This window comes from Centroberyx affinis, unplaced genomic scaffold (genome assembly GCF_046629955.1).
Source record: "Centroberyx affinis isolate AG114_WGS23_722 - 3 ecotype Tasmania unplaced genomic scaffold, CSIRO-AGI_Caff_v1 ptg001087l_1, whole genome shotgun sequence".
NCBI classification, from domain to species: domain Eukaryota; kingdom Metazoa; phylum Chordata; class Actinopteri; order Beryciformes; family Berycidae; genus Centroberyx; species Centroberyx affinis.
In genome coordinates, this window is record NW_027279632.1 from 244489 (window position 1) to 258460 (window position 13972).

The following is a 13972-nucleotide window of genomic DNA, read 5'->3' on the forward strand; positions in this document are numbered from 1 at the left end:
CTAGAAAACACTGTAATCCCACAACAGCATTCAGTCCTGCAGCGTACTTATTCTCAGTGTTGTTTCTATTCTACTGAAGGAGGAGGTTGCAAAATTGGGGAAATCATATTATATTTCAGCACATAGTTATTTCTTAAGTATGTCTATCAATTTTGGATACAATTTGGATTGTCTGATATTCAAGCATGTCTTCAATATTTGCAAGATTCTGTTCTTTTCCCAATATTTGCCACTACCATCACACCATAGCAAAACTGAAATAAATAAATAACCATGACAATGAAATGATTCTGCTTTATTTTCAACAACCTTTTTGCTTTTTTTTTATCTTGGTTGTTCAAATCTGATTTGCTGATGCCTTTATGAATTCATTTTTTGCATCAGGGCTATTTTAATTTATCTCCTTTACTTGTCATTCTTGAATTTCACAATTTCAGTTTTTTCATTTTGAGTTCTCTTGCTTCACATTCTCGTCACATACTTGCCTTTGAGCAACTGTGAGTTGCAATCAGAAGTTTCTAGAGATCTTGACTCGATTGAAGGACTGGTCGGTGGCAAGCTTCCCTATTATTTATGTCCCCCCAGTCTCAAATATAAATCACACAACACAACAGTCATAGCTGCTTTTCTTTCTTCCATCCTTCCTGCTGCAGAGATAGAGCACAGAAGTTGGCGGCTACATTGTGATTTTGTTTTATGTGAGTGAGATTGAGAGTGCAAGCAGTACCCAGAAACAGAAATGGATATAAGACACATCACCAAGGTTGTAATCGTTTTGTGTGTGTGTGTGTGTGTGTGTGTACGTACGCATGCTTGTGTGCATGCGTGTGCTGATGTATTGAATTTAGTGGCCTTTGTTGTTAAATTATGCATCTATCTATTCTTTATTGATTTTTTCTGGTCACAACAGAGAAAGAAATCTCAAGCAGATGTTTAAGTGAAAACATTCAAATTACACACTCTGACCAAGCAAAGAATTCAAGCACTCATTATTGACCTGAACATATTGAGGAACATCAAATGCTATAAATATCGACTAAATATTGTTTGTTTTTCAGAGCATTTTAATGCTAATAATTTTAAGTGAAATGTCTGGATCTCAAAGTGCCATAGATTATATTCATTACACCTTTAGATTCAATCCCTAACATATCTCTCCTTTCTTTTTTCTCTTTTCATTCCAGTGTACCCAAATCCTCTTTCCAAAGAGTGGAAGACCAGTCAATGAATTATGAATGTTAAACAAGATGACCTCCTCTCGGCAGCAGCAGACGATGAGAGGTCCTAGGTTGAACCGGGCCTTGTCCGACCCTTTGTTTGTGCTGCTCCTGGCCCTCCAGCTGCTGGTGGTGGCAGGGCTGGTACGTGCTCAGACGTGCCCCTCTGTCTGCTCCTGTAGTAACCAGTTCAGTAAGGTCATTTGCACACGCCGGGGCCTGCGGGATGTCCCTGATGGCATCTCCACCAACACACGCTACCTGAATCTGCAGGAAAATCTCATTCAGGTCATTAAGGTGGACAGCTTCAAGCACCTGAGACATCTGGAGATCCTGCAGCTGAGTAAAAACCACATCCGCAACATTGAGCTGGGGGCCTTCAATGGACTGGCCAGCCTCAATACCTTGGAGCTCTTTGATAACCGCCTCACCACCATCCCTAACGGGGCATTTGAGTACCTCTCCAAACTGAAGGAGCTTTGGCTGAGGAATAACCCCATAGAGAGCATCCCTTCCTATGCTTTCAACAGAGTGCCCTCATTACGGAGGTTGGACCTTGGGGAGCTCAAACGCCTTTCCTACATATCTGAGGGGGCCTTTGAAGGGCTGAGCAATCTGCGCTACCTAAATCTCGGCATGTGCAATCTGAAGGAAATTCCCAACCTTATCCCCCTAGTGAAGTTGGATGAACTGGAGATGTCGGGGAACCAGCTATCTGTCATCCGGCCTGGCTCCTTCAAAGGGCTCATCCACTTGCAGAAGTTATGGATGATGCATGCCCAGATCCAGACCATAGAGAGGAACTCCTTTGATGACCTGCAGTCGCTAGTGGAGCTCAATCTGGCCCACAACAACCTCACCCTATTGCCCCATGATCTCTTCACTCCCTTACATCACCTGGAGAGGGTGCACTTACACCACAACCCATGGAATTGTAACTGTGACATCCTCTGGCTAAGCTGGTGGCTCAAGGAGATGGTTCCAGCCAACACCAGCTGCTGCGCCCGCTGCAGCTCACCCACCAGCCACAAGGGGCGCTACATTGGCGAGCTGGACCAGAACTACTTTCACTGTTATGCTCCTGTTATTGTGGAGCCTCCGGCAGACCTAAATGTGACCGAGGGGAGTGCTGCGGAGTTGAAATGCAGAGCCAGCTCCCTGACCTCGGTGAGCTGGATTACACCTAATGGTTCCATCATGACACATGGTGCGTACAAGGTCAGAATCTCTGTGCTGAATGATGGCACGCTGAATTTCACCAATGTTACCATGCAGGACACAGGCACTTATACCTGCATGGTGAGTAATTCTGCAGGCAACACCACAGCATCTGCCACACTCAATGTGTCCTCTACAGAGAACAGCAGTTTCAGCTACTTTACCACAGTGACCGTGGAGACCATAGAAACACCGCATAATGAGGGCTTCACCACTGTGCAGCAGAAGGTGGGCCCCACCCCCTCTGGTTCATGGGAGTCTGTTTCATCCACCTCGACGACTACCACCACAGTCCGGACCCCGCTCTCCACCCGCGCCACAGAGAAGACTTACACCATCCCCGTCACAGAGCTGGGTGGAGAGGGCTCCCTTAATGGATTGGACGAGGTAATGAAGACAACCAAGATCATTATCGGCTGCTTTGTGGCAATCACCCTCATGGCAGCTGTCATGCTGATCATCTTCTACAAGATGCGCAAACAACACCACCAGCAGAACCACCACGCACCCACGCGCACCATCGAGATCATCAATGTGGACGAGGACTGTGTAACGGGAGGGCCAGGCATGGAGGGCCACCTGACTCTGCCCCCACTGGACCATGAGCACCTCAACCACTATAATACCTATAAGACTGCATACAACCACGCCACTATCAACTCCATACACAGCTCAGCGCACGAACCTTTGTTAATCCGGGCCAGCTCAAAAGACAATGTACAAGAGACCCAGATCTAATACTTTTTTCATAATGAGACATTATAAAGCTGAAGAAATTACCTAAGGACATTATTGACATTTGGTTGTGAGGACAGAGGCTGAGACAAGGTGGCACAGACTGACGTGTGTTTGGGTAATCAATGGTCGGTGATGTTTCTTCAATGACTTTGGGAACTAGGGTATGTCTACTGTTTCAAAAAGTGTCTTTACAAAACAGAAGTTATTTATTTAAGAAAAAAAAACTATTGTGGTTAAATCAAGAAAAAACTGTATTCTGCAATTATTTTTTCAGCACTTAATTCATTAATGTTTTTTTTTATTCCTTTCATTTGACAGGATTGGTTTACTAATATGCTTTCAAACTCTGTGTGAACACATCTGTCAAAGAAAAACTCCTGAAGTAAATTATTTTTATGATATACAGCAGATTCTGGCTGCTACGAGATAGTAACCTTTTTTCCCTGTGTATCAAAGAAATCTAGAGCACATTAGTGACTTTCTCTAGCCATGAATTAACTGATGAATTTTTTTGTGACCTATTTGAGATGAATTAAAAGCTTGTTCATTATCTGAGAGTGAGCAACAGAACTCTCAGTGATGAAATTTGATAATAATTCAATATTTTATTAAACCTGTCACACACACACACATTAAACACAGATGCTCTCTCGGCTCTGCCATCAATAGACCAAGGATCTTAAATGAGGGGAATATGACCTAAGTTCTACTACTGTAAAAATGAGGCCAACTATTAGAACTACATATCAGTTAATTTAAGTTCTATTGAGTATCTATGAAAGAAAATATCATCCGTCTTTGTGTTTCTATTCTACATCCATCATATAATTTTATCCCTCATCTCTTGTTTTGATTCATGTTTTCAGCTTCACAGCGATGACTTGTGATTATTATAAAAAAAGATGTCATTTACTAGCATAAATGCACGTCCTGATCTTTGAAGGACATGATACAGGAGCAATGTTGATGGCTACATTAGAATCAACAGGGACTGCAATTTGAAAATGGGTGGGGGGGCATAATGTGGATAAATGGGCTATAAGGAACAAATGTCTTCTGAAAAACATTAGATGTTCTTAACTTGTGGCAAAATTACCCATACCCAAAAAGTGTTCCATGTATCATGGCGTTACCTGTACCTTTAAAGGGTGCTTTGTACTGTTGCATATGAAGATGATTGCTATGAAGCTACCTTTTCTCATGCTGTGACCCCTTACCTCATATATAGTACTGCAACACTGGACGCAGGCAGAAGCAGACTGATTAGCTGAAGAAAGAGCTTAAACCCTTTATACAGCTATCTGAGCACATTGCCTGTCATCTGTGTGCCACATTCACACATGGGCAGTGCATGGCAGCCCCAGATTCACACCATGCCCCTGCCAACCACAGGACTTGGCCCAGAGGAGAGAGTGCCAGGGCTTATGCTGGGAGAGGCTTTATAGGGGTGAACGTGTGGGACTGGGCATCAACCAGATGTTGAGGTTGCACCTGCATCTCCCTCCTCTCCCTCAGCCACAACACAATTTCCATTTTAATTGATGTGCCCATGGGCTTTGGATGGACGCAGTGTTGCAGGCACCCATACCCTGGAAACCATTTCAAAGTCCCCACAGTAAAAAATGGCACCGCAAATCCAGAGGTTAGGCAAGTGTTCGTCAGATCCAAGGCTTAGAGAGATACTCCAGGTGTTTCTTTAGAGATTAAGTGCAGTTTTTGCTCTTTCCCTCTACTCAACCCATATAGTCAAATATACAAAAAGGACTCATGACACTCCTGCTTAATTCAGTTTTGCCTTTATTACACAGAGAAAATATCTTGTATGCATACAATGAGAAATTAGCTCTTCACAAAAAAGATATGGTGTCAAATACTCAATATGTCACTATGGATACCATTGACCTTGACCTAAAAGGCAGACACTTCCCCATAGCTTAATGCTTTAACAGTTTTCAAGTAGTGAAGAAAATAGAGATAGCTGTTTGTCTCAATATCTGATGACTAGAGTATAAAAGGCGAATGAAATACAATAACTAGGCTAATGCTGTAAGAGAGACAATTGATTACCCCATTGGATCTTGACTATTGTACCCTCTGGACACTACTCATCCCATAATTGCACTTCTGTGGAGTTTGGCACATTTGTAAACCATAGAATGACCTGGGTGTGTGTCATTTAGTCTGTGTTTGAGTTTCTAGTGGTGGGATGTGGAGTTCTACTCAGTTTAAGTAAGAGAGTGTGACCATCTTCCCTTTTTGCCTTTAGTTGGAGGTAAATCATCGGAAAATTTTAATGTTAAATTTGTTGCATTTTAGTCAAGCTGTCTCATGTATGTAAGATATCTAAATATTTTTGGTCAAAATATTCTTTTTTCACATAATTTTCTTTTTTTCTCTGAGAGGGAATGCTGTTCTAGTGGTAGATTTATATAAAATACATTTTGAGAATAAAACAAAACAAAAACAAAAACTTTTTAAATTTTGATTTTACATGTGCCAACAACCTGTTCTAAAAGTGAAAAAGAGAAACATGCTGTAAAAGAATAAGAAATTGATTTTCATGTAAGCATTCTTTCATGACCTTTAAAAGATATGAAGATCGATTATAGAAACCAGAGTTTGTAGTTCATACACAAAATATGGTTAAAATAAACTATTGTTGTTTTTCTGTATTGTCTGATTCTTATTTCCATCCAGTGACTCAAGGGGATTGATAGAAATATAGTGGTACAACATTGGGAGCTGTTGGAAAGTTGGATATACGGTAAGACAGTAAGAGGCAAAATCAGTACAGTATGTTATGATGTTAAAATGTATTTTCCCCCTGTTTCACTTGTGCCATATTCCAGTATGTTACAAATTAATAGAAAAAGTGATTCTATGGTAAGTACAAAGCAGGCATATAAACTGTATACCACAACATAATTAATCTGAGTGTGATGAAAACATGAACTGAGTTGTGTAATACAGAAAACACAATATAAATTATTATTAACACCACTTAAAAAGATAATTAAAGAACAACAGAAGGACAGAGAAAATGTATTGTATGTTTGGCAACTGGATTGCCTGAGCTCTACGCCTACAGCTTTTTTAAATTTCACAATATTTATGTGGTAACTAAACTACATTAATAATGAATGGAAAATGACACCCTTCACTACCATTAGCGGTGTTTCACAGCATTGTTTTCAGTCTCAACTGAAGTTTGTGCAATGTAATAAGTTAAAAATGAACTTATATGACTTCATGTACACACAATGTAGTTCCTATTACATTTACAGTATCTATACTTACAAATACACAGTGCTCAAGCTGCCTTATAACTTGATATTACAAGTGATAGTGAAAGTACTTAGTAATATGCTGAGTCTTGATACAATGCCTCGTAAGCTTGTGAGTTTCTAACTCTCCGTAAAGTATTCTAACTATTAAGACTTGAAAATGGTTTAATATTACTAATGGCTATTAATTCATGAAATAGAAAATAGTTAAATTAGAAAACCCAATGGTTTTGTTTTGTGTGACACACAACTCCTTTGTTTGTTTACATCATGCATTTCCCTTATTTTTTTTTGCTTATGGCTAGAGATAAAGATTTAAACAGCAAACTCCCTGTGAAAAAGCTGTAAGCTTCACCAAGCAAATGTTACTGTTTGAACCTGTGAGGAATGTCCACACAGCACATTGTGCTGATAGCTTGGTAGCTACCTAAGCCATTTTTCTCAGGTTTTGAAAACAGCATTCAGAAGCTGGTCTATGGATCTTGCTCTTTCTTGGCTACACCCAGCAGTTTTCATATCTTATTGTTTGAAATGCACAAACTGCCTAAGTTCTACTACTGTAAAAATGAGACCAATTATTAGAAGTACATATCAATTAATTTAAGTTCTATTGAGTATCTATGAAAGAAAATATCATCCGTCTTTGTGTTTCTATTCCACATCCATCATATCAACTGCCAAACTTAAAGCCCTTTTTCAGTTTACACTTTGAAACAAACATAAAAAACATCTAATGTGCAATAATGTATACTATAGCAATCAATCAATCAATCAATCAGGCATTACATAGATACATGACACTCTCATTACATATCTTAATTCATTTCAACATTTTTGCACAGTTGTGTCATGCTCATTATCCACGCACATCCAGTCATCCTATATTCTGTTAGCTGAAGGACTGCTTGTAATACTGTGTCAGTAAAATGTCATGCCATTGTGATCTTAGTCTGAGCAGATTTCATTACAAGATAAACAAGGTGATTACAGTATTTCTATTGTTATATTTCTCCATCATCACCATTCATGACCCGTTGTTCCAGTTAGTAAACTGGGATTGTGATCATCATGTGGTCAAGTCATTTCACAAAGCATTAGCAAACATTAAAGAACAGTCCTTTTATGTTAAGGATGGTGATAAGTGATGAAGGACTGGTTGAAAAGAAGACTCCAAACGTGTCATGATGCAGTTGCTTGACGCTCCAAAAACATGATGTGATTGGAAGATGGGCTGGGAATCAACAGGAATTTATGGGACATGTTCATTACTGAGAGATACATGCTAGAATACCTGTACCCACTTACGGTTTTTTGAACACCAGCAAATGTACTTTTATACCATAACAGTGAAAATAATTATGACTACTTTAAGATTTTTTGTCTCTGATAATGAGAACTGCTCTACACTGTCTAAAATGAACCGGTGACCATATTTCTGGTTTTCAATAAATCCTGTCCTCGTATAAAAAATGGCCTGATTAGCTAGATGAGGTGACAGTAGGCGTAATAGGGGCAACAGTATTAAGAGTTCTTAGCACATCTACTTGCAAATCAGCTTTAGGCATTGTGCGTGGATTAAGCATACACAGCACTGTATACATTTTAAATGAGTTAGCAATTTCAGGCAAAAGCACTGATTATGCACAGTAATTGGTACATCAAACACATGACATTTCCTCAACAGTAACAAAGGAACTTTTTTACGTCGTTGCAAAGCCTAATTTGGACTTTTATTAAGGCACAAATTCTTAAAACCCACCAGTTTGTTGTAAAAGTGTAATTTTTTTATATGTAACATTTATGAAAATCTATTAAACTCTATAAAGCTTCTAATGACTGCCTTTTATAAGTAAGGGATATGGTTGAGTTCACCATCAAATGGATACTGAAACTCTACCTACATTCATGTTGAATAGATTCAATTTGGTTTGGTTTAGTTTGCACAGATTACAGGATCAGTTATCATTTGCAACATAAGCAAACGAAAGAGCCTGTTATCTAAAAGGCAATCTGAAAGGCAACCAAGTAGCTTGCAAGAAGAAATGTAGCATGCTTTACATGTTACTGCATGCACAAATAGAATTCAACAAAAACAAAAATCCTCCTGTCAGTTGCTTTCCACTTTCCTTAATTCAAAATTAAGGAAAGTGGTAAGAACAAAATAGAAAAGGATCTTTTTCACAAAAATTGATGGCCAGTGTGTTGTATGTAACAAAACACATATCAATCAGCAGTCAGGCCCCTTTGTGATCGTATTATAAAAGACTTTCTATAGCTAAATACATGTTGAAGGCTTTAGTCAGCATCATCCATATTGTCAGCCATCTACCTTAATTTTACTGCAGTGAGCTTCACTGCTCTTACCAGAAGCCATTGATTTTCTCATTGCCTGGGACGCTGGATGCTTCTCTCCCCTTGGCCTACAACAACTCATCTCAGACCTTAGGATGTGCCAACATACTTCACACAAGGTGGTTAATATGTAGCATGTGCCTGTGCATGTATGGGCGTGTGTGTGTGTGTTCAGCGTAGCAATATTGATATTCAAATCAGTGTATGATGTCATCTGGTGACTTGTAGTGACTTTTTGAGCAGCCAATAGCTAAATACAATTAATTCACCCCTGTTACACAACTCCGTCACCAGCTGATAAACAAGCCCAAGCACACAGACTATTTCTTGAGGGAGCATTGCTTTACAGTGTATGATGCCAACTGGTCTGCTCTTTCAAGGTAAAGTGTGTGACAGGTTGGTTTTCATAATAGTTGCCTATTCAAAACACACAGCCCAGGGCCCGTTCCACTGGCTTCTCACTAATGCACCATTAAACTCCTCATTTTCTCCTTTATTCTGCTCCTGGGGTAAATTAACGGGTGCATAATGCCAGCGCATTGTTTGGCATGCTCATGTTCTTCTTCTGTGTATAATATTTTAGTTAGACATTAACTGAAAAAAAGTCTAGCCGTGCTCAACGTAGGTGATTATTTCCTCTCTTCTCACATCACTGGCTAAAATATCTATGAATCATCCTCTGCATGGAAGCATTTCACACACTAATACTGAAAGTGTCTTAGTCAGCTCCCAGGCAAGATTGCTCATCAGAAGGGATAAGACAATCTTTCACGATGAATCTCTGTCACTCATCGGTTTAGATGCTGTGTCACACAAGGCGCTGATTTGTATTACAATTACATCACAAAATCAATACCCTTTGTCCTTCAGTGTACACATAAATCCTCTGTGTCATTTATATTTATCAATTAATCAATCAGGTAATCAACGACAATTGATTATATCTCCCTAAATCAGGCTCCCTCTCTCTCTCTCTACCATTTAACCCCAAAACTTGCCATACTTATTCAACTTCTTTCTTTTATTAATGTAATTTAATAAGCATTAAGGGGGACAGCAAACACACACCATCTCTTACACATTGCTGGGCTTTGGCAAAGAAAATCTTGTAGATGAAAAGATGAAAGCCGCACACTCATTTAACATTAAAGGGAGTAAGGAGTGAAGGGTGGAGAGGAAGCTGACTCCAAATCACCTCTGACATGGACCGTGGCAATGTCCTTGGCTTACAAGAGAAGAAAGAGAAGTTAATAAAGGAGAAGATAGTTCATGAGATTAAAAGTCATTAATTTTATTTTAAGTGGGTAAGTAGCTCATCACAGTGACACTTATCAAGCTAGCTAATGTCTGTATAAAGCTTATCTTGTAAACTATCCATACCATGGCACAGCACATCTGGAACATTTGCAACTGATTGTTTGAAAATTCAACACAAGGGAAAAAAAAACACAAACACAGTCTATTCAGACCAATTAGTTCTCAGTGTGACTGGAGCTCAACACAGCTTGGGACTCTCACATCTGTCCTCCATGCCTCCTCCAATTATTTAACCCAGTGGCAAAATTGTGTACCCTATCTTGTCAAAATTGCATCATGCAAAATCATGGAAATCAGTGCACCATGTATATTACATTAAAAAAAAGACAGGTCATGACAAGTTTGTAGCTACTGTCTGGCTTGTAGCTAGTGTGGATATTTTATTAACTTCTCCAACAGCCCATTACAGTCGCTGAAAACTGGAAAACTACACTTTACGCCAAATCACACTAATGTTACAAAAAGATCAGGTACAGACAGATTCCTGAGAAACATGTTTGTAGGGTGAAGGTCATTCTGTAACTCAGTAGACACAAACGTCATATTTCATAATTTGTAATAATGCTTAATCATGTTTATGGTAAACCCACAGTTAGGCCTAGCTGCAACACTAGAACAGGAATGAACATAATTTCATTCCACTGCAGTTGCCTTGCTTTTACCACAAAATTACATCAATTGATTTACTATGAAGAGATGCAGCTAGTAAAACAATAGAGTAAAACACTATATTTATTATTACATGATGACTATTCTAACCCAGTTCAGTGACATCATCTCTGGTCTTTGCTGCTTGTGCATGTTGCATGTCCTTTGCATTGCTGATAAAGTGATTAAAAAACACTTATCTCTCTCTCACTCTCTTCTCTCTCGCTCTGTCTTTCTCTGCAGCCAAATCTCTCCCTCCAGCTTACTCCTTCTGGGCCATGTTGTCTCAAGTTTCCGTTCCACTTCATCTCCTTTTCGAGCATTTGCTTCTACCAGTAATAATTGCCCTAGACAAAATCCTTTTAAATGCATAGATCTGTGAAAAGTGTCGAGATAAAGGCTACTGGTGTTGGAGTCAAGCCCCATGTCCAGGATGCTTGCAAAACTAATTTTGCAGCATTCCTGTAAAAGCTTGACTTATGTCCAAGCCCACCATATTCCTCACTGTGGATGGAATTTGAAAGCTTACATTTGCATGTCGAAATCACAGAAACAGAACATGGTATGATAGCAAATGCATCTCCTAAACAATTAACAATTAACAATTAATATAACCCCTAAAACTGTCCACAATCAGATGGGGCTAAATAATGATGACAACAACATAAGAAAAGAACGACCAAGTGCGGCCTTATAAATGATGCACATCTGAAACAATGTTTTTTGTTTTGACTTTCAAGGGAGGAAACACGTTAGAATGAATGGAAATTTTGTTTTCAACTTGATTATTAAGTCTGAATGCCTGAATTATGTCGAATGCAATGCCAAGCACTGCGTTATCTGGGATTGGTTTATCCCATAACCAATCACAAAACTGCTTCTTCAGTTTGTCTGACGTCACTGCTGAGCGACACGACATCCATCACTGGCTTTGGCTGCGTCAACTGCCAACATGAACACCTGCCGACTGCCGCTTATGCTGCGGAAAGTTTACTTGTAAAAGGCAAGTTGCAAATACAACTCTAGTTTGTGATCATAACAAGCAGAACAATTTAGGGAACCCACTGTGAGATTACAACAATGATCAGCAGTCCAAATGAAATTATTCCAAATCCAGATTTAGTTATGAACCTGAAATGTTTTATGTATTGTGAATGTTACTGTTTTATTAATTAATTGTACATGTCACACATATGAATTTTGAGCACTGTCATCTATACAAAGTTTGTATGGAATTAAACTAAATAGCTAACGAAATAGCTGGACTGGTGTGTGTGTGTGTGTGTGTGTGTGTGTGTGTAGGTGTGTGTGTTGCAATATGTAGCAAGTAAAGCTGTTTCACACTGAGGACAATTTTTGTTTGCAGACTTATTGTTTTGCTAGGCAATGACTTGAACACTCATGCAACATTTAGAAATTTGAAACCAGCTCAAATGTGTACATTTTTAATGAAGGTTTAAAATATACATTTTTCCACACCACACTGGTGAACATATGTATGTAGAAAATGTGAACGGATCAGAAATAACAAATCGGCAGGTACGGGTGTATGTGGGTGGATTGCCTCTGAGTAGATGACTTTATAACACCTTTCCTTTTGTCTTTACTCAAGGTCACCATGACCCAGCAGTGCCACCTTCCATTGAGTGTGTGTGTTTGAGTGTGTATGTATGCGTGTGGTGTGAATGTGTGACAGCCTTTCAACGTTTGTGTCTCTCTCTGTGTGTGCATGCTTATGAGTTTCTGCGTGTGCATGCGTTTGTGTTTTTGCATGCATGCTCACCCCACAGGGAGAGATACAGGGACATTTAGTCATCTCAGACAGGCAGGCAGCTGTAGAATCATGCTGCTAGATTAATACTCCGACTTGGATGTATCTCTCAGCCCACAGCACCACTGTGATTGCTGGCTCTGCTGTTCATTTGCTGGAGTAAGACGGCAACTCGTTCCATCAGCGCAGAACACAGTACATGTAATAAATCAACACGGTCTCATGGCAGTTCGTGAAATAGTCACGAAAATTTAATCTATTGATTCGTGTACATGGACACGATTTTTCATTTTTTTCGTGAAATGAACACGACCTAAATACAACTTTTTTCCGTGAAATGAACACGACCTAAAAAACATGCCTCCACCACGACCTGAATTAAGTTCCTCAACCACGAATTTGAAAACGTACGTTTTGGCAAATAAAGCAACTTGTGTTACGGTTATGGTTAGGCAACTAAAACAACTTGGTTAAGGTTAGAGAAATGGTTTGGTCATGGTTAAATAAGAAAAACATTCGTTAAAAATGTTAATGTGGCTTACAGTTGAAATGAACTGTGAACACGCTGGAAATCAACCCCCCGTCGTCAGCATCGAAGGCAGACGTATACGCCCATCCACCACCCCGACCTTACTGGCCACCATTTTATTTCAATGCCACGCTACTTCCTGAGTCACGACTGACAGAAAATAAAATGTGTTGCAGGCACGAAAGATACTTCCAATTGAAATACATTAGTTTGAAAGTTGTGCTGAGTGTCACGAAAAAAATGGAAAAATCGTGTCCATGTACATGAATCAATAGATTAAATTTTGTGACTATTTCACAAACTGCTGTGAGACCGGGTTGAATAAATAGCAATGAATTACACAGAGCATGATTGTGCATCTGTGTCTGAAATGTTTTTCATACCCAGACCTCTGAGGTCATCTGGGACCAGTCTGTTAGTTGTTCCCAGGGTGAAAACTAAATCAGGTGAAGCTGCTTTTAGTAATTATGCTCCCAATTACCGGAATAAACTTCCAGAAGCACTGAGATGTGCTCCCACTGTCAGCTCTTTTAAAAGTCGACTCAAAACAATCCTTTTCTCTGTGGCCTTCTGCTAAATCATCTGTATTTAGATGTAACAGGTGTTATCTTTATTTCTTTTATTTATGTTTTACCTATTTTATACAAAATTATTCATCAATTGGCGTCACGAACAGGATCCCAACAGGAGTCTAGAGGAACTCTGGTGAGTAATTTATCCGCTCTGACAGGATCCTCAAAACTGTTGTTGAGAATTGAAGGATTTCTTGAAGTTTATAATTGTGATTGTTTAGATGATCTGTGTATTGTTCTACAGGAACATTTACAAGTCCTATAGGGGCTGTGGGGCCTGCCTATAGGGTGAGGTAAGACCACTGGAAAGACTCTAGGCTCCTTCG

At 39.4% G+C, this 13972-nt stretch overlaps 1 protein-coding gene across 1 annotated transcript; it reads left to right on the top strand.

The window, feature by feature from the left end:
- Positions 1-1235: 1235 nt before the first annotated feature.
- lrrc4ca (leucine rich repeat containing 4C, genome duplicate a) lies at positions 1236-3173 on the top strand. The gene has a single exon (XM_071523388.1). The coding sequence runs from the start codon at positions 1236-1238 to the stop codon at positions 3171-3173; it is 1938 nt and encodes a 645-aa protein (XP_071379489.1).
- Positions 3174-13972: the final 10799 nt, after the last annotated feature.